The sequence below is a fragment of the Lactuca serriola genome, chromosome 7, assembly GCF_051521515.1.
Source record: "Lactuca serriola cultivar US96UC23 chromosome 7, Lser_US96UC23_V15, whole genome shotgun sequence".
Lineage (NCBI taxonomy): Eukaryota > Viridiplantae > Streptophyta > Magnoliopsida > Asterales > Asteraceae > Lactuca > Lactuca serriola.
This window is the reverse complement of record NC_136414.1, coordinates 85,363,811-85,387,209: the sequence shown is the minus strand read 5'-3', so window position 1 is coordinate 85,387,209 and position 23,399 is coordinate 85,363,811. Positions and strand designations below refer to the sequence as shown.

The following is a 23,399-nucleotide window of genomic DNA, read 5'->3' as shown; positions in this document are numbered from 1 at the left end:
TGATTCAGAGTTATCAGAGTTAGGGCCTTTGGATCCATAGAGTCAGGGCCAGAGGGCCCACAGAGAGTTGGGATTGGAGGGTCCCACTGAGACATACAGACCAGAGGGTCAATAGAGATTATAGCCCCAAGTGGCTAATAGAGTGGTATTTTGGGGAACTCACTAAGCTCCGTGCTTACAGTGTTTGTGTTATGTGTTTCAGGTTTTCTCAGGATCACGGGACGGCACCGGCTCGATTGTACACACCAAAGGAAGCGTTTGTTTTGAGGATCCTGGTTTAGTAATTGAATGAAAAAAATAGTCATGTATTGTAACTTAAATAAAAGAACGGGATTTTTATGAAAAGTGATAAAGAGATAAGCGATTTTAAATGAAAATTTTGTTTTGAAAATTTCGGTGTTACAATGTATCTACCGAGGAATCATAAAGTTAGCATTATACGCCCCTTTCTAAATGAGTGTACTAAGACACGACTGTATTGTTTGTCTTTCGTAAGTTTGTAAGTTTTTCCAAGTTTAAGACTATCTTTACTAGAAAATAGTTTGCATTGCCTTTTATGTGAGACGATCACTATATGAATGTAATGGGAAAATGAAAGTATTTGGTAATATTATATAAGTAATTATTGAAGCACTTACCACCTTAAAACCAGTTTGTTAATTAAGGTTAAAATGTGAGATGGTTGTTACCATACTGATATGACTAGTGTTTAACACGAAGACCTAATGGCGCCGAAACTGATGTGACATTTGTCACCCATAGACTTGAAAGTCCCACTGTAGCTAATAGCAAGGTGTAGGGTGTCAATCTCGTATATATCTATACACAAACTCATGCTCTCCCTCCAGGAGACTCTGGTTACAAAACGCAACCTAGCAAGTATATTACTAAGCCGTGAAGTAGTTGTTTCACATTATTGTTATCTTGTTCTTGTTATCGTATGTTCCTTCTGTTCTAGTGTATAGTATGTTCCTCTCTGTTTCTCTTTATAGTATGTTCTTTCTGTTTCTTGTTATAGTATGTTTTGAACCTCTAAACTATACCTATTGTAGTTTACTGGTATGCTTTGTTTTGAATTGTCTCTGATTTGTAGAAAAGACTTGATTATATATGGTGTTATGCTCGTACTTTAAAAACGGAGTTTTATAAACAATAAAGTAACATAACTTAAAAAGAGTTTTTGAAATAATTTAGATCACTTATAAATGTGTAAGAAATCCTTTAAAGTGATGGTTATCACAAATAACATTTACACAATTATCATTGTGTTCAACTTGTATTCTTCCCCTTAAAAGCATTTAAAACAGTTAAAAGATTGATTATAGGGGTATGAACTCACCTTATGTGGGTGATTCAATTGAAGTTTCGTGTAAGGATGAGAAGTTCCACGAGTGAATTCCCGAGACACAAACGAGTCCTAAATGACATATAATGGCATATATAGGCATGTAATTAGTGTTTTAAACAACTAACATGCAAGGAAACACCCTTAGTGACTAGGAAACACTTGCTAGGAAGTGTTACAATCATATGTGATTGACTAAAGGGAGTTTATGGCCAAAGGGAGGTGTGTTCACGACCATACTTGAGTTTACGGCCATGAGTTCATGGCCAATGAGTGTACGGCTGTACACTCTTGGAAGAATCATGCAAAAGAGGTAATTGATCCATGGGAAATCAAGGCCTAGTCATGGAATGAGGTAAATAACAAGTCAAGGGTGGATTTCTTATGATTTGGAACCCTTTTAGGGTGTGTAAGGCCAATGAACCTATGAAGGGTTCACGACCGTACTCCCTTCAAGATCATGAAGGTGATGCTGAAACATGAAGAATCAAGGCTTGGATCTAGTGGTCTTTCAAGTATAACAAGGTACATGATGAGACACTTACGATTTTAGAATCCTTGGGAGTTCACGGCCACTAAGAACAAGTGTGTGTTCTTGGTGAAAGATGATGATCTTGAAGATCTAGACAAAAGTGGTGAATTCATGGATGAAATCATCGGGTTGTACTAGATTAAGAAGGATATCAAGGAATACAAGGAAGAATCACTTACGATTTGAACGAGAAATGGAATAATTCTTGATTATACTTGAGAGAGAATGGAAGTTCTTGAGTTGGAATTGTGATGAATGATGAAAAAATGAGGGAATTTTATACATAAAGGGGATAGTTCATGGCTAGAGGGGTGTATGCGGCCGTACATAGAGTTTACGGCCATAAACCCCATGTGTTGGGTTTTCTGGCTCGTTTTCATTCCTCCAATACTAAATCCTTATGTGCACTAGGCTTAGAACCCATAAAATGACCCTTAATGGTGCTAAAACATAGCAAAAACAAGTCTGACTCTCGATTGATTGGCTGGACTTACAAGGTAAAATTTTTTGGGTTGTCACATCATCCCCCCGTTAGATGGAATTTAATCCCAAAATTAGCTTTCTTAGTAGTACTCCTTGGGTTGTGCTCCTCTGAATGGCAGAAGAATCACTCGTAGACCTGGGCCACTTTTCCCTAATGTTCATGATAGGATTCATACCTGGTCCATCTATCATCACCTCGTGTATACAAGTCGTATATAATTAAGATTAGTAAGACGGTTGGATGTGCAACTCTGCCCCAGGTCCACAACCAAACAAGGAACAGGAGATAAGGCGGAAACACACATACTAAATCTACGTAATCATAATTATATACCACCATCGCGTATACACTTAATAGTGATGGTTGGGTTGTATTCGTCCTTAGCCTCTATGCTTGAACTTGATCTGCTGGACGAGTGGTAGTTCCGGAAGGTCTGATGAATATACGGTCCTTAAGGTTTCAGAGGGCAAGGTACTCCACGCATGAGTACTTCGGGGTTTTAGAATACGAGGTAGAAGATTTTTAGGTATGGGTTGGGTTGTCGTTACGAATGACGAGGGTTTCGTGAATTTGACGGTCAAGGCGATGAAATTTCGAAACATATGAATTTAGTATGGTGAGGACCATGCCAATTTATGACGAATGATGACTACGGACTTTTTACAGAAACAAAAGTTAGGCCGATTTGAAAGAAGTGTTTGTTTATGAGGGTGTATTCTGAGTGTGCTCAACAATGTACTCTATGTAAACGTTCTAGTGCTTTCTGTTTTCTCCTTGATATTACTACTGTCACAAATCTTACCGCAATGAGCGAGTACTAACAGTGCAAGTGTTTTGATAACTAGTGTCGATACTCTATATTATGATCCTCCTCGGTACCTCTATGATCGCCTGACATATACAAGTTATGTATAATTAAGATGAATAAGACGGTCGACTGAGTGGCTCTGCCCTAAATCAACAACCAAACAAGGAATAGGAATTAAGGCGGAATCACTCGCTCTAAGTCTGCAAAATCTTAGCTATTCACAACCCTGATGTACATACTAAGCCATCATAGCTCACCTGAACGGATCTTTAGTTTTCTCATGATTGATGTGACTTGTTCAGATGGGTGAGTTATTATAATTACTTTTAAATGTTTCCTTAAGTTTTAATCTTATATAAATATAAATAAAATTTTAAAGTAATTCTTATTTCGAAGATGTACCGCTGGTCACTGGGGACTCCGGGGTAGTTTATCCTACGGTGATCATCAGAACCCGTCCATCCGCGCCCGAGTTCTTTGTTATCAGGTGGTCCCTCTTATAGTGCCCTGCCTCGCCACACGTATAGTAAGCCTGGTTTACTTGGGAGATTGGTCGTGTCGGCGCCCTACAGAAACGGGCGGTGTGCTCCTTCTTGCGGCAATTCTTGCACTGCATCTCTCGGCAAGGTCCGTGGTGGTGGTAGGTGCATTTGTCACACCATGGGAGATTTCCAGCATATCATTTGATGGAGGTTGTAGTGGCATATGAAGTGGAAGATGTTGTGATTGTAGTTGTGACCGAAGGGGTAGTCACGGGCTGTCGTCTCTTGGTAGAACCTTGTGCCGACTTTTTCCCCTCTATGTCCCAAAACTTTCGCTTCTTGTTCTTAGGTTCGTGGTCTGGGGTGTCCTTGTCACCAGACACTAGCAGGTTCCCTTGATTGTTATTGTTATTTGCATAACCGTCACCGTTTTCGCTTCCGCTGGCGTTATTAGCATTGAGCCATGCCATGATGGCTATTACAACAGCTGTGACCGCAGCCTGAAAAGTAGCGAAGTCTATCTGCAGAATTGGTGCTTCGCCTGTTGGTTGGTTTTCTCCTTGTGAAGACATGATTCTGTTGGATGGCGAAGAATGATCTTGTGAGTAATGATGTTCATTGCTAGATGCATTCCAACATATTAAATATACTTAATAGTTTCACGCTTTGCTGGACTATTCTCAATGTTTCTGACAACATTCTTGAGATGTGCCCATGGTAGTGGGTTGAAATAGGTATTGTACGAGTGATATTTAAAATAAGTTATTCCTGGTCTAGTGTATCTAGTTCTGACTTTCATGGGGTTCTGGAAACAATTTAAAAAGGAAGTCTAATACATGTTTTATTCATATGTGATTATAATATATGATGAGAGTTAATGTAAACTGTAAAGAGTTTATATATGTTATATTTATATATGAAAAAAACTATGTTTTTGTATATATTAAGGTAATGATTAGCATATTTTAATGAAACATTTTTTGTTGGAAAACATATATCTATTCCTTTCTCATTTCTGCCGGATACGTTGGAGGTTTTTGGGAAAAAAATAAATGATTGACTGAAATGATTACCCAATTTTTAACCTTTATTATTTTTACAATTTAACTTATATATATATATATATATATATATATATATATATATATATATATATATATATATTTATATATATAGGGAAAACTTCAATAGAGAACCATAATCATTGGTTCTTCAAGGAATCAAATCTTTTTTTCAATTTCTAGAGCTTATTTTTTATCGAAAAAAAAAATCTAAAAATATCTAAATTCATATATTAATATTGTGAATGTGAAAAATATTTTTCGCATGTGAATCCGGATTCACGTTGTAAATTTTCAAAGATTCACATTGTGAATTTGACGTTTAAAAAAAAATTCGAATTTTATATCATTGGAAAAAGGATAAAAAGTTATGAATTTCTATGTTTTTAGTTTTTTTTTTTGACAAAAAATAAGTTCTAAATGTTGAAAAAAAGAATGGTTCCTTGATTCCTTGGTTAATTATGGTTCTCTATTGAACTTCACCCTATATATATGGTTCCTTGTGTTCCTTGGTTAATTATGGTTCCTTGTGTGCATGTAAGATTGATTCTGGACCAATCATTTTAGTTATTTTAAGAAAGTAATTAATGCATATTAGATGTTAAAGATATAATAAGCATTAATTAGAATTTCAGCATTTAATATGCATTAATTATTTTTTTAAAATAACTAAAATGTTTGGTCCATAATCAATCCTACAAACACACAATAGATAATAAAAACATTTGAACCTAACTCTCTCTCTCTCTCTCTCTCTCTCTCTATATATATATATATATATATATATATATATATATATATATATATATATATATATATATAAAATGAGAGTGTAAGAAAAATATAAATTAGCCTATTTATTCATTCAAAAAAAAGTGTGCAACAAATTGAAACAAGTAGTGCGTTCACAAACTTTGTCGAATTGACGTGCTGCAAGGGACCTACATGTCATATGATGTCATGTTATTCATCATCTACAACGTCATGAATTATAACTGTCACGCACTATACGATACTGATGTGAAATTCATTCTTGTTTTTTATGGGTCCTCTATCCGTTCGTGTATCACATTTTTTTTTACTTTTAATTTAAAATCATTTTTTTTTGGTTTTTCTCTTTTTGTTTTTGTATTGTTTTTTTCTTTTATTGTTATTATTATTATTATTAATATAAATTCCAATAAAAATATAAAATTCGGACAAAATTTTAATATTCGGACAACATTATAAATTCAGATGATATTTTAAAATTTGAACGACTATATAAAATGGAATAAATGTAAAATTTATTTTAAATCCGTATAACGCAACACGCAAATGCAATACTAAACTAATTAATATATCGATGATAAATAAAGATAAACTTTGTTTTTGTTCGTTTTATAGAGTGGTTCGAATTTTATTATGTCGTCCAAATTTATAATAATATTAGAATTTTATACGGTTATCAAATTAATAATAATTCATAATAATAATAATAATTTAAAAACAACAAAAGTAAATAAGAAAAAAAACAAAAAAATAAAAAACAATAAAAGATAAAAAAGTCATATCACGAGGAATTGGAAAAGAAGTATTTATACCCTTAGCCTAAATTAATCGTATAATTTTTTTAAAACCCATCATATGATTATGTGTGACTGATGCACATCAAATCAAACTTATTTATTTTTCAATTTGCCCTTTTTATTTGGATTAATATTCCAAATATACATACATATACATCAGTGTTTTTATTTTATATTTAGTCTCTTGTGATTTTAGTAAATTTTAAATAATTAATAAATTAAAACTGTATCTTAACCTAAGAAATAACAAGACGTTAATAAATAACATTAATATTATAAACATATTTGTTATTGATTTAATATTTGATAATCTTAGTTTGTTTGATAATTTATTAAATATAAAAGGATGTATACTTTTAAGGTAAACTCACTATTAAGATAAAAAAAAAACTCACTAACGAAAGTTTTAAACGAACCAAATGAAAACACGTACAAATATTTATTTATATTCGTTCGTTTAAGTTTAACCCAATAAACAAACGAATATAACCAAATCGATAAACGTTCAGTACGTTTACAAGCATACCTATAACTTTTCTTCCACTTTAGAAAAAAAAATAATGTATTATATCAGAACTAATATCCATTTTTATAATTAGTTGTTAACCAAATTATGTAATTTATCATCAAAGTTTTTTAATAAAGAAAACGATTATTTTTTTTTTCTATTATTTGGTCTGCTTTTGATTCTCTCTTTCCTACTATACCGGTTATTAGTTTTACAAATCTCAGTGAGTGTCCGGACCAATTCTCATCACTAGAATGTAACATAATAATATCAGAATTGTCAAAGTTGTTAAGCAACACTAAGTCAGTCAATTAGCAGCTAGAGATTAGTTCTTATACTTGGGGATTAGTTTGTAACTAGCTGGAGACCGTAAATTTTAAATTTGTTAAAAAATTTAAAATTAAATATGATTAATATCATAATAAATTTGTTAAATACCACTAATATTATAGCAAAATAGATTAATATTATTAATACAACAATAGTTATTCCTCATATAGTGTCATTAAAGATAGAATTTGTCCAAGCGTAAAAAATTTATTGCTTTCTATAGCTTCATTTATTATATAGGCAACAGTTAATTATTAGGCGCCTTCTTGTCGGCCGAGTACAATCTAAAAACTAATCAAATATTAGTCAGAATTTTTACAACATTGAATAATGAATTAGTTTGAAAATAATTATATTTCAAATATTAGAATTGTATATGTAGTTGAAGGTGCTCATGTGAACGTTAATTTACAAGGTTCATGCCTATTATTTTGCCACTTTGACGTTACTATAGATCATCAGTGACTATTGGATGGAAAATTCTTTATGCTACTCAACTGAATTTCTGTATTCCTCCATTTGCAGCACACAGGAAAATTCTTTATGCTACTCAACTGAATTATTATATTACTCCAGGTTAGCCGGTAAAAATGACTTAATATGGTAATATATTTTATATTTTGTACACGCTTAATCCTTAATATTTTTATACACATTTAGTCATTAATGTTTTTTTTTGTTTTTGTTTCAAAATACGTCATTTTTGTTTTTGTACTTATTCAATACTTATGAATGACTTATTTATGTTTTTCTCATAACATCTTACGTAAGAGAATCATTAATGAGGTATTTAGGGTTTTTGATATTTATGTCCGTCGCGATCTCGACTACTTGGTTGCTTAGGTCATGCGTTCTGAACGTCATAACTTCGGATTTTAACGATCTTTATATTCATGCATTCATATTTTAGTCTACTACAACTTTCTATCAGATTCCCGTTAAAAAGTAATATTTTTACTTACGATATTTATATCCATATGTTTTTTTTATGAATGCATGTATGAATGTTTTTTTTTTTTTAAATTGTAAGTGAAAATATATTACATTAACTGGAGTAATCTTAACGAAATTTTTAGTAGACTCAAAAACTGAACAAGTGGATATAAAGATCGTTAAAATCTGATAACGTATGAAAAAGTTACGACATTCAGAACACAAGACCTAAGCAAATCACGATACCTATGCAAACAAGTAGTCGTGATCGCGATGAACATCAACATTAACTGCCCCAAACACCTCATTAATGATTGTCCCATGTAAGATGTAATGAGAAAAACCTACATAAATCATTCATAAGTATTGAATGAGTACAAAAACAAAAATAACTTATTTTAAAATAAAAAAATATTAAGGACTAATATGTACAAAAATATTAATAACTAAACGTGTACAAAAATATTATAAACTAAATGTGTACAAAATAAGAAATATATTACCTTATTAAGTCATTTTTCTACGCTAACCTAGATTAACCGGTCATAAGGACTAATGTATACAGTTTAACAAGTTAAAAGGTAAATGTGAACAGAAAAAAAAAAAAAAAAACTCAATGACCAAATGTTTACAAATCGAAAATTATATTACCCTTTTAAGTCATTGTCCCTTTAAATAAACGCCGTTTATGAAACACATTTAATTTAATAGATTAAAAATTGTCAAATTTGTTACTATACATATCCAATCAATCACTTTGTGCATTTGGAATATAATTCGTGCATTTAGACATACCCTTTATGTATCTTTTAAAAAAATATATAACTACTTGCTAATTGTAATTTATTTTTTAAAATAATAAAAGCATAATTCATCTTTCCATATAATAAATGCATACCCATCATTTACATTCAAATGTAAATAATAAAATCGTGCACTTTGTATCACTAAAACTTGTATTAGATCACACTTGGATCGTGTTCATCACTCGTACAGATTATAATTACACTAAATAGTTAAATAATACCAAAATCACCAATACTAGAGATAACTCTATAATTCCTACATTCACACGGTTATATCACCAAATACCAACGGAACCAATACCAATGAGGTCAAAGCCGACAAATTACAAGTATCACTACCACATATTACACCATTGGTTATATCCACAACATATCATATATGTGGTATTCCATACCACTAACCAAGATATACCTACCATTAAACACACAACTTCATCTTATTTTTTTATTTTAATTTAATTCAAAAATACATTAAAATCATTTTTTTAATACTAGTTTTCCATTAAATTAAAGACCCAATTACATTAAATAAAAACTACATTAATTGAAATAAAAAAAATAACAATAAAAATAAAAACTACATTACTTAAAAAAAACTAAAAATTCCAACCATAAATAAAATAAACTACACCATACGCTTACGTCGGGCTCGAACCGACTCTCTCATAGCGAGGAAAAGTTTCAAGTCTTCGCCATCGAGGTCGTCCACTTTCATTTTTAAGATTTTCATATCGATTTTTGTTTGGATCGTTGCTTGTGCCTTTTGAAATGATGTTTGTGCTTCAACCATTTTTTGTTCCATTCGAGTCATCACCTCGACCTTCGTTTCTTGAAATTGCACATATCGATCAAATTTATCGCCAAACTAAAAGCTTTATCGGGTTTGCGATTTCTGTAGTTTGGAGGGGTATTTTTGTTGGGATCCATGGTTTTTGGTTGTGAAGATGTAGTGTGTAGTTTGTGTATAGAGAAAGAAAAAAACTGTGTAAAAAATAAGAATTAAAAAATGTTGTATTTATAGGTAAATAAATAGGTTAATTTTTTTTAAACAAACTACCCGTTCAACGGCTATAGTAATGGTGAAATTGAGGGCTTCAAATTGATTGAGCGTGCGTTTCCGTTGTGCCGAGCACGAGAGACAACGACAACGAATCACCACAAAACAACGGGGTAGTGTGCACGCCCGTTGTTCGTGGCCAGCTCAACCAGAAACATGCTCGTGCTTAGTATACCACTCGGCCTTATTGATATAGCTACCTTTAAAATTTCACGATGTTATCATATTCACTTTATATATATGCCTTGTATACAAAAAAAAAAAAATCTCAAGTCCTAGCTACAAGTAACAGACACTTTATGTAAAAAAACAATACCCTTTGGTTTCCGTCGTTTCTTGTTTCGCAATATACTTCTGCTATGGTATTGCATAGTTTATACACCAACCTTTCTAATCAAATAAAGCTCAATTTAAGAAGCCTTAAAAGGTAGTGCAGTTCAAGAAAAATAGAGCACGGGTCTATAAATTGGAATACCAATAAAGTAAGCAACTTATATATCTGTTGCAAGGATAAAAGATAAATCAGTGACAAACTTATCCGCCTATAAACAGAGATATCTCATGATTACTCAAATGGAGAGATCGAAATCAGCGATACAACCCCCAGTTTTGGGGAACTTGATTACAGTACTTAGCATTGATGGTGGTGGAGTTAGAGGTCTTATACCAGCTATTATCCTCGACTTTCTTGAGACTGAGCTTCAGGTACCACATGCTTCTTTTGATTTTTCTATATTCAACTCTTTTTTTTTTTTCTTTTTTGTTCGAACTTGTATGATATCTTTGACATCTTACAAATCTGATTTTTGTTCTCAGAGAATAGATGGTGAAGACGCAAGAATAGCAGACTATTTTGATATAATTGCAGGGACAAGTACCGGTGGTCTCATCACTGCGATGCTAACGGCTCCAAATGAAGAAAAGCGCCCTTTGTTTGCGGCTAAGGACATCAAGAAATTCTATCTCCAGAAGAGCCCAAAGATCTTCCCTCAAGATCGGTAACAACCTCATCTAATTAGTTTGAATTTGGAAATTTTATGAGTTTAATCATGTAAAGATAACAGATTTATAACATTTCACCTTGCATAAGAGAATATAAAGGATTCGAGTAAAATGTTACAAAGTGAAATTCTCGGACTTTAAAAAGAAGATATTCTTCTTTCTTAGAAGACAATAGAGTATTTTTTAGACGACATCTCTCTCTCTCTCTCTCTCTCTCTCTCTCTCTCTCTCTCTCTCTCTCTCTCTCTCTCTCTCTCTCTCTCTCTCTCTCTCTCTCTCTCTGTGTGTGTCTAAAGTATTCGAGTAAAATGTTACAAAAGAAATGCAAATTTAACGAAATGAGTAATATTGACATGTTTTTGGTTTCTTTAAAAACAGCAATGTGTTAACAAAAATCGTCAAGAGCTTAACTGGACCACTATATGATGGGAAGTACCTTCACAACTCCATTAGGAAGAGGCTTAAAAACATCCGATTGGAAGATACATTAACTAATGTTGCTATTCCTACCTTTGACATCTCGACACTCCAGCCAACAATCTTTTCCAACTATGAGGTTTTAATTATCTTTTTCCTTTGTGTGATGTATTTGTTATATAAATCACAGAACTAATGTTGATAGATTGGTGTTCATGTTAATAGATGAAGGAAAAGCCCTATTTGAATGCCTTGCTGTCGGATATTTGCATAGCAACATCAGCAGCACCTACTTATCTTCCACCGCATCATTTTGAAACAACTCATGAGGGACAAAAGCATGAGTTTAATCTAGTTGATGGTGGTGTGGCAGCAAATAATCCGGTTCGAATACTTGTCAATTATAAATTTGTAACATATGGTCCATTTGTCTAACTACTTCATTTGTATGTTCATTTTCATTCACCATCTCAACATGTGTACATAAAAACCGACAAAAAGAATGAAAATATGATGAAGCAAACCAAACTAATGAGCATGAGCCATTTGACCCTTAGAATTCATTTATGAAAACTCTTAAAATCCCAAGATCTAAGAATGTTTAAGGACAAAGATTCATTTAAATTTATCTGGAACCGGTTATCTATTTACAATTAATATAGAAAACAATACTTTTTAAAACAATTTCTCTACAAAATGGACATCTTCTTACTCATCTTTTTCTTCTGTTTATTAGACTCTTATTGCAATGGGAGAAATTGCTAAACAACTCATTCGCAAAAATAGTGATTTTCACGTACCTCAACCCCTAGAGTATCGTAGATTTTTGGTTATATCTATCGGAACTGGGGAATGCAAAAAGAAATGGAAATATAATGCGAAAGAGGCTTCAAAATGGGGCTTGTTAGGATGGTGGTTCAATGGCAATGGGTCTACTCCCCTACTTGATATTTTCACTCAATCTAGCACTGATATGGTTGATATCCACCTTTCTGTTGTCTTCAAAGCCCTTGATGTCGAACAAAATTACCTACGCATCCAGGTTTGTGTGTGACCTTTATGTTACAACTTCGAAACATCTGAATAAAAGTATAATAATACCAAAGGAACTACACTTAGGAATTTATATAAGAGTGAGTTGCTTAGGGGTATTTATAGCTTTAGTACGTTAGAATCTTGTAACTACTAAAGATTAAGTTTGTGATGATATATCAACAAAGTCTTATGAAACATAGGAGGATGGGTTAGAAAGGACATTGTCTTCACTTGATAGAGCTACCAAGGACAATTTGGAATATTTGATTGAAGCTGGTGAAGGCTTACTTAAAAAGAAAGTTTCAAGGGTGAACTTGGAAACCGGAAAGTTTGTCCCTTACAGCGAAAAAACTAATGAAGATGCTCTCAAACAGTAAGCATGTTAATTAACTATGCACTACTTGATGCATTTAATTACTCTGTGAGTGACTATTTTGTTTTTTTGTATAGATTTGCAAAACAACTTTCATGTGAGAAGCACCTTCGTGACCTTAGATCGCCACGACCAATAAAAGCAAATCCAGAACCATGTATAATGTCCGAGACAAAGCCAAATTTAGGGGCTTTCGAAAAACCAAGCATTAATGTATAAAGGATATACAGGCTCAATTACTATATCACTTTGATGGTGAAGTGGGCTAAGATTGCCTTACATATGATTTAAACTTTATACTTATGTTAAGAGAAGTATGTAAGTGTTGCGTATATGATTATGTAACAAAGTTTTGTGTATATGATTTTGTAACACTACAAAAAAAATGCCAATTAGTGACCAAAACGAAATGGTCACTAACAGTAGAACGATTCGTCACAAAATGATTTAGTGACGAAAATTACAGTCGTCACTTTTCGTCACTATAGGTCCGTCACAAAATCGATTTTGTGACCAAAATTGAATATGGTCACTAAATAGTGACTAAAATATACTCGTCACTAAATTTGTGACGACCCGTTTCGTCACTAATATTGTCACTAATTGAAGAAAGTCGTCACTGTTTTATTCATTTAGTGACGACTTTTAATGACCACAAAAATGTCACTGGTTTTCATTACCATATTAATGACCATAGTGACCAAAAAGTGGTCACTAAATATTTACTGTTAGAGACCAAAAAAAGTGGTCACTAATCAAAAAAATACAAAAAAAGACGATACTTACAATGTTGATGTAATTGCTATAAATTAAAAAAATACTTAATTATTTCAGTGATAATGTTTGAATAAAATTACAATAACTAAACCCAATACAATCAATCAAACCTCATATTAGCTTCCAATAAATGTGTTCTATTATCTTGAAACTTGCTCATATTTTCTTTACAAAACATTACTAGAACTAGTGTATTTCATGACTATAACCACCTACATATGGCATATCCATTCAACTTAATTACAACTAAGTATCCAGGGAGTAAGATACGCATCCTTTATTTCAATATTGTAATAGGAATTGGAAGTTGATTGACTCTCCCTACATCCTTGTATTTAACCTAAAAGTTCATAAGCTAAATGCATTAAAAAAACATGGTTGTTGCTCACTTGTTGCCACTTGTACTACAGTCTTCATGGTTGTTGCTCATTGTGCCACATGGGTATCGTTCTTCAGTGCCAGGTGAATCCATGTCAGCATCAACAAGCTTATTGGATCCACTTCTGGCTTCAACAGATAAAGCGGATTCCGATTCCGATGGTTCATGTCCTATCTTCATTCCTTCACCTAAGCAAAAAAAAATTAATTGATCCAATTCCATTCCATTTAATTGTGATTCCATTCCATGATTTCCATCATACCAAACAGAGTCTTATCTACTTACATGAAGGGTTTGGAGCACCAGAGCTGACAATGCCCCTATACACACAATACTCATGAATAAGTTCATCAAGCATGGTGATGTCTAATCTCATCCGACACACTTCATTCTGTTAACAACCAGGATTAAAAACGACATTTCATAGAATGACTGAATGAGTAGCAATTCTAATTGACCATTATAATGTAAGCTTACTTGAAATGCTTGGAATAGATCACCCTTTGCAAATTTTAAGCTGTCAACTGCCCCTTGTCTTGTAAGCTCAACAGCATGTGCAAGTGCTTGTATATCCACCTGATATTAGATATAAAAAAAAGCTATTATATAAATGAATAATCATAAATCTAACTTTGAATTGCAAAGTGGCATATTGAAAGAGATTTCCTTCAATACATAGTAACAAAAAGAGTTAGAAGTTGGGAAAAAAGAATAAAATAGCCTTGATGAAAGTAATGAGATGTACTTGTTCTTTTAGAAGTGATCTCAAGCTTTGTGTTGATTAGGATACATAAGCGTTGCATGCACCATTAAGGTTAGTGAACATTCCCACAAATTGTCCGGTGCAGGCTGTAAATTCGAAAGAAAATGCATGTCAGAATAATCAGCTAATAAAGAGTATAAAAAGATAATTACATTTAAAAAAGAAACTGTTGTAGAATAAGTTACAAATGCTCTTGTGCAGCATGAGATAAAGGCTTTGACATGAGAGTAAAGACAATGCTGATATAACTGAAGGAAGTAGAGAGCATTATAGATACACCCACAAGATGTCTCTTCCACCACAAAGCAAAAACTTGCCATCGAAGCATGTACTAGCTGTTGTAACCACTAATAATAAAACCTCCAAGGTGTAAGAATTGTCATGAATGGTTACAACCATATACAAAATACACAAACACCCTAAAAAAGGCCAATTATGTAATTACAATTAAAATATCCACTTACATTCTAGCAGAAGGAGTGGGGATAATCAATTCGATGGTGGCATCCATCGTCACCATCACCTTCTTCTGTCATACTTTCTGAATAACAACCACCATTGCTACTGTTTCTGCTCCGGCTACTACTACTTGTGAAATTAGTCACTGATCTGTTACTCCCCAAGCTGCTTGTATGACTAGTAGGGTTATTGGAATCTCTGTAATGATTCATCAGACCATCGTTCTCTTTACCACCATAATTAATTACTAATTTTACTAGTGATCGATCTCCCTTGTTTGGGGTATGCATGTCTGGCATTTTTGCACGAACATTGCCTTTGTTTTCTTCCGTAAACCCTTTGTTCTTCCCTGTAAGATTTTTTTTGATTAACCATAAGAGCAATACATCTACATACAATACATATCAGATCAAATACACATGATACAAAAATTCACATACAAACACAAAAAAAACTGAGAAAAATCACCTTGAGAAAGTCACTGTTCACGACGAACATGAAGTTTGCTCTGCTTAAATTTGACGGTCCTATTCACCTTCAACATTGAAAAAAAACAGGTTAGATCGTAACAAAAAACATGAAGAACTTCCTGTTTTCCCAAAAAGAAAAAATCAACACGTTTCTGTCGCAACTATCCATCAATCAAACGATACGCATCATAAAATCGAACAATTGAATAGAATTCAATAAATGTACCCGCTTTTTCTTGCCAATTTCCTTCGGATTGGAAACCGAAGTCGGGATCGAAGCGTTGGCGATCGAATCGTAAACCATGGCTGATGAATTCTCAAAAAAAAAACCCTAGAAAATTCGTTTTGAAAAAACCTCCGAATCAAAAAAACAAGCAAAATTTCTCGAAGAGCAAAGATATCGATTCAGAGAAAACGATGGATATCTAGGATTGAGAGAATGCGAAAAGATTGAATTTTTGTGTGGATAGATAACGGAATTTGCTCTATTTCGTTCGCCCTTTTGGCAACGCATGAAACAGACTCTGCCCTCAAGTTGTCCTTTTATAGTTGCCTATTTACAATTATACCCTTCAGACTAATTTTCAGATGATGGCGACGATGGGTTAATGGATCGTAAAAAGGTCCGACTCGTAATCTTGTTTTATTACTTGGAAAAAGGCTTTTATATAAAAATATATTTATTAAATAAATTGACGGCTGATTATTTAATTTGTATAAAAAACAAATATATAATCACTCTTTGAAAAGTATACCATCTTACCAAAAAAAAAACAAAGCTAATTTAACGCATATATTTATGTCATTTTTTCTTATGGATAATATAATTAAATCAAAAATAGTAAAATAAAGGCATTTTTGTAATTTTACGTTGATAAGTTATAAGCAATTTTCTTATCGATGAAATTAATGAAAAATAAAAATGATGTTTATGACTTTGAAATTGTAAAACAATGATTTCTTTTTCTTTTGTAATTTTCCAGTTACCGTAATATTATAGTCAGAAAATTTTCGCAGTTCTAACTCATAGCCAATGACCATTACTCTATTGTCGCATTGTTTCTCTATGTAAAAAAATCGTTTGTATTCTTTTTCTGATTATACTAGTGACCACTATTTTCTAGTCACTAATTTTTTCCATGTATTGACAACTATTATGTCATCACCATGTGTACGGTTTGAAAATATAAATACAACCCAAGGCTTTTTTTCTAACATGTTTCTCTTTTTTTTCAATTTTTTCCAAATATTATCATAGTAAATATTTTTGATACAGACCGGTCAATGTAACAAGTTTTTGTAAAATTATGTGTAAAAAAACAAAGTTGTTGTCATTTTCAAAAATAAAAAATATTATATATATATATATATATATATATATATATATATATATATATATATATATATATATAGATAGTCGGTTACCATTGTTTTATGATCACTAATTGTTTTTTAATTGTAATCCATTAGTGACAACTATTGAGTGGTCACTAATTGTTTTTCCCCATTTAAGTAGTTTTCAATAATGAAAGAGTAAGCATGTGGTTTTGAATAAGTGTAGTCAGTGACCACTATTTTTGGTTACTAAACCTTCAATACAGTAAACATTTTTTTGTCACTAAGCTTCTAGCATAGTGACCATTACTCTTAGTCACTATATTGTTAACATAGTGACCATTATTTTTAGTCACTAACTAGTTGTTATGATATGAATTAAAAGTAATTTAATTTTTTTGTGGTTTAGTGACCGAGTTAGTGACCACCACATACAATTAGTCATTAAATTTGTAGGATTACCAAAATTCAGTGACCATTTAATTTTTGGTGACTAAAAGATGCTTTTAGTGACCAAATTTTAGGTCGTCACTAAAAATTAGTCACTAATAAGGACTTTTCTTGTAGTGTAACTACCTCTGATCGAGGAAAGACTCTAGCTTGATATGGTGCACATGCATTAGTAATGATTATGTTTTGATTTTTGTTGTTGCTAATTGTTAGTTCATGAAAGCTGACCCTTAGGCTATCCGATGAATGAGTATTTCTGAGGTGCGTGTCTATCTAAAATTGTTACGTATTTCGAACTATTTGCTATTCCATAGAGAGAACGTCAGAGAAATTATGACAATGACTATTTTGGACTATTTGCTACCAATCTCAATCAGAATGAAAGCTGTTGTTGTAGGAGCACATTCTGATAGCTTCCGATCCTTCCCATCCGGTCACAACTTACGATCGTAAACACTTGATAACAGATTGGAATTTAATATTTGGTGAATCGCAATCCATAAATGTATCATGACTTGTGAACCGATTTACCCATCTTATCCTTATTTCTTTTGAAAGCTTAACACTTATTTTAAAAGAACGTCTCCTTAGCTTTTTAGGAATATAAAATACATGTTATAACAATTTTTTTTATATTAGTCAATGATTTTTCAATGAACCCATTGAAGTTAATATGTAATCACAAATTTATCGTCTACTATTTCACTCTCAGTCATTAAATATAAGATAGGAATTTGATAAATTTCATTATCTATAATTAGCCATGGAGTTAAGATACTATGCTTAAATGTTATTACTATTTTAACTGCACGGTATTTTAGTTTTTGGACCTTAAAATCCATACACTACTAGAAAACATGGCATTTTCCTACGGAAAATAGCTACGGAAAATTTCCGTAGCTAATTAGCTACGGAATCGCTATAGATCAGCTACAGAATGGGATGTCCTAGTTAAGTAACGGAATAGCTACGGATGCGGGTCTGTAGCTATTTTGTAACGTCCAAAAATTTTTCAACCAATTTAAACTTTTCAGAAACAACTCATATTCATTAATTTATTACAAAAAGGTTTTCAATTCATTTATTATCAGAGTATTTCCTAGAAGCACACATAAATACATAAAACACGAGGAGCGGTACGATCATGCCTTCGCCTTGCCACGTTCTCCTGAAGTACCTGAAACAATACACTGAAAACTGTAATCCCAAAAAGCTTAGTGAGTTACGCCCAAAATACCAACCATATATACCATACTCATAACATATCATATTGTAGCACCCGGAATCAGAAAGGTCAAGAAAGGAAAGGAAAACCCTAAGTCAAGGGGGTTAACTCGTCGAGTCCAAGGAGGAAATCGACGAGTCAGAGCGTGATCCGTGTCGCGGCTTAAGTGACCGACTCGGCGAGTCAGGGAGACTGACTCGGCGAGTCTGGTCTGGGTTGGGAAAACCCTAGTTCTGGGACTTGTACCCTATTTAAGCATCTTATTCCTCATCTATCAGCCTCATTTGTATCCCCCATTGTCCAGAAGTTATCCCACGAATGTAACATCCGGAATTTCAGGTATTATATTTATTCAATTTAATTTCTAGATTTGTGGAAGAACTCGGCGAGTTGATGCGTAGACTCGCTGAGTAGAGAGGCGAATCATTATCCGGGTGGACGGCTGGACTCGACGAGTCGCCCCAAGGACTCGGCGAGTCCACGCTGTTTAATTAAACCCTAATTCCTTGGGTTTGGGGCCTATTTAAAGGGCCTTATGGCCGTCATTTGCGGCTACCAGAACCCAAAGAGAAACCCTAAGTGAGCTAGAGCGTTTGTGGGAGGAAAGAAGCTATTTCTTGATCTTTGTTGGTGTTTTTGCAAATAGAAGAGGACCAAGACAAGAGGAGGCTAAAGAGGGTGCTAATCTAGTGATTCCAGGGCTCAAAGACTTCATTTTGAGGTATTCATTCGACCCCTCCTTCAGTTTATGGTGTAATTCTTAGAGTTAGGCTTTTTAGCCCCATTAGAGGATGGTTATATGGAGTAATTGGTCCCTTCTCGTGTTGGTGCTGTAGATCTGGACCCAAAGAGGTCCAGAGATCCTTTTCCCTTGAGCTTTATGGGTATTAATGGAGGTTATGAACTTAGGATGTCATTTTAGAGGCCATATCTTCAAATAAGGCCTTTGAGCCTTTGCATGTGCACTAAGATGTTAGATTTACGTGATTATAATGCTTTGGGAAGCTGGATCCATGGTTTAGAGGAGCGGATCTGACCTCAAGAGGTAAGTTCAGCTTGAGCATGACATGAACTCGCCGAGTCCTTTAGCCGACTCGACGAGTAGGACGAGGTTTTTCCCGATAATCACACAGTTGGTGACTCACTAAGTTAGGGGAAACGACTCGGTGAGTCAGAGGGAATCTAGAGGGCAGAGTACACGATGGTACTCGCCGAGTCAGGAGCCAGACTCGGCGAGTTGGGTCGAGACATTTCACAGATTGTGATCAGTGATGATTTGCAGAGTTGAGGTTGACTCAGTGAGTCGAATGAGGACTAGGAGAGTAAAGAGCATGTGTGGACTCGCCGAGTCACAGTTGCACACTCGGCGAGTTTGGTCAAGGTTGACCGTTGACTTCGTTGACTTTTAGGGATTAGTCAACGTTTGGACTTTAGAGTCATCGGAAGGGTAGGATAGTCTTTTACCCTTCCTAGAGGATGTATTGAGAGGAAGAGATTAGCCTAGCCCTAAGAGTCGTATTAATTAGAGTATTTATTTCATGTGATTAGGCAGGGGCTAGACCAGAGTTACCGAGTCAGAGATTTACTGAGATATCCGAGGTGAGTCTTCTCACTATACTTTACCTTGAGTAGGTAAACAGAGTTATGTGATACAGTGTTTGTATGCTATATATATGTTATGTGTTGCACTGCATTCTTCTATGTGATTTATGTTGTGCATGCTTGCAGAGTTAGAACATGAGGGTTCACAGAGTTTGGGTGCACGGACCCACATAGTTATAGCCTCGAGTGGCTAATATGTGTTATATGTGGTATTTTGGGGAACTCACTAAGCTTTGTGCTTACAGTGTTCTGTGTTATGTGTTTCAGGTACTAGTGAGGATCGCGGGAAGGCGCCGGCTTGATCAGTATACACACAGGATTTTTATGCTATGAGATCTTGGGGATTGTTCTATGTTATGAATTGAGTTTTCAAACAAAGATGTTTTTATGAATAATAAACAAATTATGTTTTTATAAAATACGAAAAATTGTTTTGGAAATTTACGTTGTTACAAGTTGGTATCAGAGCCTTGGTTTGAGGGATTCGAGTACACTTTCGGGCGTATTTGAACTCAAACTGAAGATTTGAAAAATATTTTCAAAAGAGAACCAAGTTTTATGAAAAGAGTAAAAGATCTTTAGAAAGCGTAGAGCAGAGTCGTGTGTACGATCAGTCCACGCCCGAACGGTGATTTCCCAAAATACCCTTATGTTATATGTTTATGAGATAGGTATTCCTATTAGGACTAGAGTGGCCTGATTTGTGATGCCTTAGCCTAGGGGGAGGTGAGCTGCTATGAGATGCTTAAGAGTGAGTAGGTAGCAGTGAGGAGCTTATGAGAGATCTATATAGAGTGGATTATGCATAATAGAGTACTTGGGACTTGGGATCCTAAGAGGAGGACTTGGGGTGTATACTGATACGGTGCGGACAGTAGTATTGGGCCCATACTACTGAAAACACCGGGGTGGTGTACAGTTCAAGTAAGAATCTTCGGGATGCCAGGGATCAAGGAGGGATGAGTTATCGAGTGCGAGTATGCTCGAGTGAGTTTCTAATATATCGTATGTTGTATTTCAGAGGCAGATCATGGTGAGGACACGTCATATGCCAGAGAACACCGAGACTAGTGATGAGGAGATCCGTCGGATCATCCATGAGGAGGTGGCTGCGGCCATCAGGGCAGAGATACGAGAGATGTTCGGGTCTATTAAGACCACATTGATTGAGACTTTTGACGAGCGTTATGCCGCTCTTTCTGAGGCTGCTGTTGCAGCGGCCACTGCAGCCGTCGCTGCTGCTAGGCCGCAAGGGGGTGACTCGTTGTTGTTCAGGGAGTTCAGCAACACGAAGCCACTAGAGTTTGATGGGACGCAGGATCCGATTGCAGCGATGAGATAGGTATCTGACATTGAGGGGTGTTTCTATACTTGCTCGTGCCCGGAGCACTTGAGGGTTCGGTTTGCGCTGAACCAGCTTCGTCTGGGGGCGAAGGACTGGTTGAAGTTCGCGACAGCACACTATTCTCCAACAGAGCTTGCTGCGGTGACCTGGGAGAGGTTCACCACCATATTTCGTGATGAGTACGTTCCCTCGGTGGAACAAGATCGGTTGGCACATGAGTTTTTGACCCTCAAGCAGGGTACGGAGTCTGTTACGGTTATCACCAGGATGTTTCATGAGAGGGCGATGTTCTGCCCTGAGCACGTGTCTTCTGAGCAGGCACGTATGAGCCGTTATTTGAGGAGAGACATTCGGGAGTTCGTGGCGAACTCCTCGTTCTGGACATTTTCCGAGCTTCAGGAAAATGCCCGGAAGAGGGAGATCGAACTAGAGACTCAGGCTAGGGAGGAGGCGGAGACTCAGGGGAGGGATCGGCGACCGACACAGTTCCAACTGGCAGCCAAGCGGGCCAAGCCTGCCGATTCCAGAGCAGGGAGCCAGAAGGGCCGCACTTTTGGAAAGTGCGGCAAGGGTCATGATGGAGTTTGTAGAGCGGGATCTTGCTACAAGTGTGGCAAGGAGGGGCATATGGCCAAGGACTGCCCCAAGGGGTTTGCAGTGTGTTTTCACTACAACCAGACCGGACACCAGAAGGCCGAGTGTCCTCTGTTGCGAGGGACAGCACAGGGAGCTTCTCAGGGGTCTGCCCCTGCTGCTGTTAGAGCTTCTGATAGTCGGCCGGTGAAGACCGAGACGCCGAAGGCTCGGGGGAGAGCCTTCTAGTTGACTGCGGAAGAGGTCCGCGCAGCGCCCGATGTCGTGGCTAGTATGTATTCTTTCATGTATTTATTTTAATGTTTGAGATTTTGTGCTTATATTATGATATGCGTAGGTACTTTTCTTGTGAGTTCTGTACCTGCTTTGGTGTTATTTGACTCGGGTGCGAGTCGATCTTTTGTATCGTTGGCTTTTAGTCAGCACGTCGGTATTAGTCGAAAGGCGTTGAGTCGACCTCTGAGAGTCTCCATCGCCGATGAGAGAGCAGTGTATGCCACGGAGGTGATTCGAGGATGTGTACTTGAGATTTTCGGTGTAGAGTTTCCTATTGATTTGGTCCCGATTGCAATGGGGGACGTCTGTGTCATCGTAGGCATGGATTGGTTGAGAAAATTTGGAGCAGTTATCGATTGCGAGCGGTAGCTGGTGACTATACGAGACCCAAGTGGGGGAGTTCTTACGGTGTACGGGGAGGGTACTCATCCCGATTCAGCGTTTTGTTCGGCTGCTAGAGCGAGGCAGAGTCTACAGCAGGGCTTTAGTAGTTTTGTAGCGTATGTGATGGATTCAAGAGTTGGTGCAGAGAGACCGAGTATGGTTGAGGAGGTCCTGATAGTGAGTGAATTCCCAGATGTTTTTCCCGAGGAGTTACCGGGTGTTCCTCCCAAGAGGTAGGTTGAGTTTCGCATTGATTTGATTCCAGGGGCAGCACCTATTGCCAAGGCGCCCTATCGCCTTGCACCTCCAGAGATGCAGGAGCTATCCTCGCAGCTTCAAGAGCTGCTGGGGAAGGGGTTTATACGGCCGATCAGCTCGCCGTGGGGAGCACCGATCCTTTTGTGAAGAAAAAGGATGGTTCGCACCGAATGTGCATAGATTATCGAGAGCTGAATAAGTTAACGGTCAAGAACCGTTATCCTTTGCCGAGGATCGACGATTTGTTCGATCAACTGTAGGGAGCATCTTGGTTTTCCAAGATTGATCTGAGATCTGGATATCATCAGATGAGGGTGCGCGAGGAGGATATCCAGAAGACC

At 35.6% G+C, this 23,399-nt stretch overlaps 1 protein-coding gene and 1 long non-coding RNA gene across 3 annotated transcripts; one reads left to right on the top strand and one right to left on the bottom strand.

Moving 5' to 3' along the window:
* Window positions 1–10,316: 10,316 nt before the first annotated feature.
* LOC145061946 (patatin-like protein 2) lies at window positions 10,317–13,169 on the top strand. The gene is made up of 7 exons (XM_079009544.1): window positions 10,317–10,619; window positions 10,731–10,912; window positions 11,295–11,472; window positions 11,559–11,717; window positions 12,070–12,375; window positions 12,569–12,741; window positions 12,819–13,169. The coding sequence occupies exons 1-7, from the start codon at window positions 10,476–10,478 to the stop codon at window positions 12,958–12,960; spliced, it is 1,284 nt and encodes a 427-aa protein (XP_078865670.1). The 5' UTR covers window positions 10,317–10,475; the 3' UTR covers window positions 12,961–13,169.
* A 371-nt stretch (window positions 13,170–13,540) lies between these two features.
* Window positions 13,541–16,100, bottom strand: LOC145064915 (uncharacterized). Of its 2 annotated transcripts, XR_013688137.1 has the most exons (7): window positions 15,816–16,100; window positions 15,588–15,654; window positions 15,125–15,468; window positions 14,643–15,007; window positions 14,375–14,473; window positions 14,183–14,288; window positions 13,541–14,085 (listed from the first exon to the last, which is right to left on the bottom strand). It is a non-coding gene; the product is annotated as an uncharacterized LOC145064915 (long non-coding RNA). The 2 variants fall into 2 exon arrangements; XR_013688136.1 differs by having other exon boundaries at window positions 14,643–15,468.
* Between the last annotated feature and the right edge of the window lie 7,299 nt (window positions 16,101–23,399).